At 34.1% G+C, this 3,925-nt stretch overlaps 1 protein-coding gene across 1 annotated transcript; it reads right to left on the bottom strand.

Annotated features, from left to right (window-relative positions):
• Positions 1-1,773: 1,773 nt before the first annotated feature.
• Positions 1,774-2,921, bottom strand: LOC145718607 (highly divergent homeobox-like; the record flags this gene model as incomplete). The annotated part of the gene is made up of 1 exon (XM_081810115.1): positions 1,774-2,921. A coding segment is annotated over exon 1 (1,089 nt), but the record flags the coding sequence as incomplete, so codon positions are not given.
• Between the last annotated feature and the right edge of the window lie 1,004 nt (positions 2,922-3,925).

Raw genomic sequence — 3,925 nt, 5'->3', positions numbered from 1 at the left:
GGGGCGCCTGGGTGGCTCAGTCGTTAAGCATCTGCCTTCGGCTCAGGTCATGATCCCAGGGTCCTGGGATCGAGCCCCACATCGGGCTCCCTGCTCCGCGGGAAGCCTGCTTCTCCCTCTCCCACTCCCTCTGCTTGTGTTCCTTCTCTCGCTGTGTCTCTCTCTGTCAAATAAATAAATAAAATCTTTAAAAAAAAAATTTGCTAAGTTTTATTCATTTTAAGAGTTTCTTTTATATAAAACAAATTTAATTCCTTTAAAAGTTCTGTCAGGAAAAAAATAGACTATAAAAAGGCATAGGTTAAGTTATTTTTAAGGGAGTGTTTGGCTTATGAAAAAATAAAAATTAATCTGTACTTTCAGGCTTCCAAATAATTCTAACACAGTTGAAATAACTAGGCTGTATGATAAAGCAGAAAAAATACACGTGATATATTTCTTAGTTGGAATACTGGTTCTGTCATGTACTTACTGGCTATATGATCCTGGACAAGTTACTGAAATATATATAAAATACCTGTATGTCCAGAGTGGCCTATATGTCCAGAAGATTAAATGAAATCAGGTACATAAAGTGACTAATGATGTTTGGTGTGTGGAAGTCCTTCAACAGATGGTAAATTTTATTGTCATTAATATTATTAAGAACAACACTAAAGGGGTAAAGAAGTACAAAGGAGGAGGTGAATTAAAGCTGGTTTGATAGAAGATTTTAATGGTATGATTCAATGTTACTTTAAGCATGCTTTAGGGAAGAACAAACAGAAAAAATGAGTAGATTCTCTATAATAAATGAATACTAATGATGATGATAGAGAGATTCTTCCTATACTCTGTTACTGTTTTTCATTTTGAAGCAGGGAGCTATAAGATGGAGTTAAGAGAAACTGGTTCCTTATATTGATTGAGAATAGCCTGGAAGGACCTTAAGTCCACCTTAAACCTAAATACTGTGGTTGAAAAATTCAAAGGGTCCAGCCAGTAGCAAGGAAAAATAGCAAACTTCCATGCCCTGCTATTCAAATTCTCAGAAGCATTTTTTTCAGAGAAATCTATGGCCTTAGGAGATATTCTGAGGTGGGCTTCCACATCACTGTTGAGATTATTTAAAGCACATCTAAACAACTGATTATGTGAAATAGTGAAGAAATAATATTTATTTTTTGCACAGGACTAAAGTTGCTTTAAATTTTACTCTGAATGTCTCTTCCCTAGAAACACTTTTAAAACTTGATCAACGTTCCACTTGATGTTTTAGGAAAGCATTTACTTTTAGAAAAAGCAGTTGGCTGAGTTACTGCATACTCTGACTTCTTAGCCATCATCTCTTGGGGAAATGATTGACTTGCTTTGCCATATATCCACAGAAAGCACCACTCATCTGGTGACAGCTTCCCAAACTTCAACTAAAAGCCATTACCGGAATAATCTATGTTAAAGGGGCTGAGAAGAATCAATTTAGTCCTATTTTAGTGATGGGAAATGCCATGCTTCCCATAAGACTACTATTTCCTGAACAAAAGAGTTTTAAATGTCAGGAGAAAGCTTCCATTTTTATATTCCATTGGGGGAAAATTCACCATTTTAAACATGACAAAGAAAGCACAAGATTCTTCAAAGGTCCCAAACCACCACTTTGAAGCAAAAATTCTCAAATTACTTCAAAATAGGAGTTAAGTAAGCCAGGTCTCATGTTTAACTGTATATCAAACACAGCTTTTTATACCAAACAAAACTTTTTAAAAACTTTTATAAAATAAACGCATACTTTACCTGGTAATTGTTTTGGTTTTGTGATAACCTCAATTGGTTTGATGATGCAAAATGTGAAGAAAAATTACTCCGTGATGGATTTGTATTACTGTACATTGTGGTAGCTACTGTATGTAATGAGGTCCGTGGTGTCAAATGGTAGTCTCTGTTTTGATACAGTACATTGTCTGACAAATCTCTAATATTCACCATTTGTGAATTTGGCATATTTCTTCCTGGTCCAGGCAATGGTGTACTTTGGTTCTCTGTTCCAAGGGATCTGCCACTTTCATAAAATCTTGAGTAGCTTGGTATCTGTGCTCCCATAGATGCCAACTCTTCCTCTTTGGCATACTCATCATCAGCATCTCCAGTCTCCATTGCAATGGACAAACAAGTTCCTTCTGCTGAACTAGGCTTCTGTGGAGCATTTCCTCCCAGAATTCTCTGGGGGTAATCACTAACAGCCAGTGAAAATACCTCACGGATTTCCAAGTTTTGTGTTCTACAGTAAGGGTCTCTAATAGGTGGCTTTTGCCCACATAAGTTATGCGATGCTAGACCTGTGTGTTCAGGCTTATATGACCTTTGAACTCCAACTGGTTCAATTTTGCAAGGTCGGTGGCACACAGGTGGCTTTTGAGGTACCATCACCTCAGAGGCTTGCATTGAAGAGCTTCCATAGTTTTTCTTTGTGTGACTGTATACTGAATTTCCAGCATTTAGCACACTTGTCTGTCTTGACAAGATAATTGTTTTTTCACCTAAGAGCAGAGAGGCATTTTTACAGTGTGCTACTTGTCTTTGAACAGGAATGTGCAACTGAAATTCAGTATCATTTTTACTGGCTGTTTTCTGAATAGGAATTTTATGTGCTTCTGTAAGTTGTGTATCTAAATGTTTGGTTGTCCCCTGCCTACTTGATGAACTTGATGGACTGTATGTGCCAGTTACAATGACATCATTATTGGCAGATGTCCAAGAAGACTGTTGGCTTGACGGCCGAGTGATGTTAACTACATTCCTGACTGTAATGTCTGGAGATGTCAAAGAGGTACCAGGAAGAGTTCCTGTTGTTGCTGCTCCTGATTCAGAATTCTTACTACTCATTTTTCTTCTCTTATTGCCAACCCACGTCTGTAATGATAAAAAATGACAATATGGAAATGTTCTTAACAAAAAAAAATAGGAAAAAACACTTTCAATGTGATAAATTGTATTCTCATTTGTCATAGTAGTAAGGCCTATACGAATTTAAGACACTACATCAAAAACAAATGATGTACGATATGTTGGCTAATTGAATTTAAAAAAATAAAAACAAAAATAAATAATAAAATAAATAAAATAAATAAAGCAAAAAAGATACAATAAAAGAAAAAGTAACTAAAGTATACGGTAAAAAAGTAAAAATAAAGTATAAGGTCAGACATGTTCAAGAACTTGCTCTTAATAAATATCTAGGAACTTTGGTAACAGAATTGTATTATTGCTTCTTTCCTCAAAATCCATTCAATTAATCTATAGCAAGAATCCTAAAAATGTTTATATCCCTTGACCTAATAAATCCATTTCTAGGAATTTATCCTTAAAATAATCATAGATATATACAAAGTTTATATGCAATTATGTTCATCATATATTTAATAGTGAAAACTTGGAAGCATACTAAAGTAGGACATTTAATGACATTGGAAAATGTTCATAGTATTATTAAACAAACATAATCTTCAGGTTTAACAACTTCTGTTCTATGAATATATCATGACTTGGTTAATTTAATATTGCAAGATATTATTGGGTTATATTGGGTTACTATTATAAACCATACTAAAATACATGTCATTGTATATACATCTTTGTGCTAATTAATCATTGAACATTATATCAAAAACTAATGATGTACTAAAAAAAAAAAAGAATGTTATCCTAGAAGGGAAAGTGTTGGGCTTTTTGATACTTTCAAAATACCCTCCAACGTATAAGAGTTCTGGTTTCTCCACACCCTCAACAATATTTTGCATTATCTTTTTGTAGTATTTACTAGCCTAGGAGCTAATATAAGGTATATAATTGCTGCTTTCATTTGAATTTCTATGGTTACTATATTACTTTAATAAAATTGCTTATCTATTAATTTTACTCATTTTTATATTGGGGTATTTATCTTTTT

This window comes from Leptonychotes weddellii, unplaced genomic scaffold (assembly GCF_054177405.1).
Source record: "Leptonychotes weddellii isolate Sample4059 unplaced genomic scaffold, ASM5417740v2 HiC_scaffold_18251, whole genome shotgun sequence".
NCBI lineage: Eukaryota > Metazoa > Chordata > Mammalia > Carnivora > Phocidae > Leptonychotes > Leptonychotes weddellii.
This window is presented reverse-complemented; position numbering and strand designations above follow the sequence as displayed.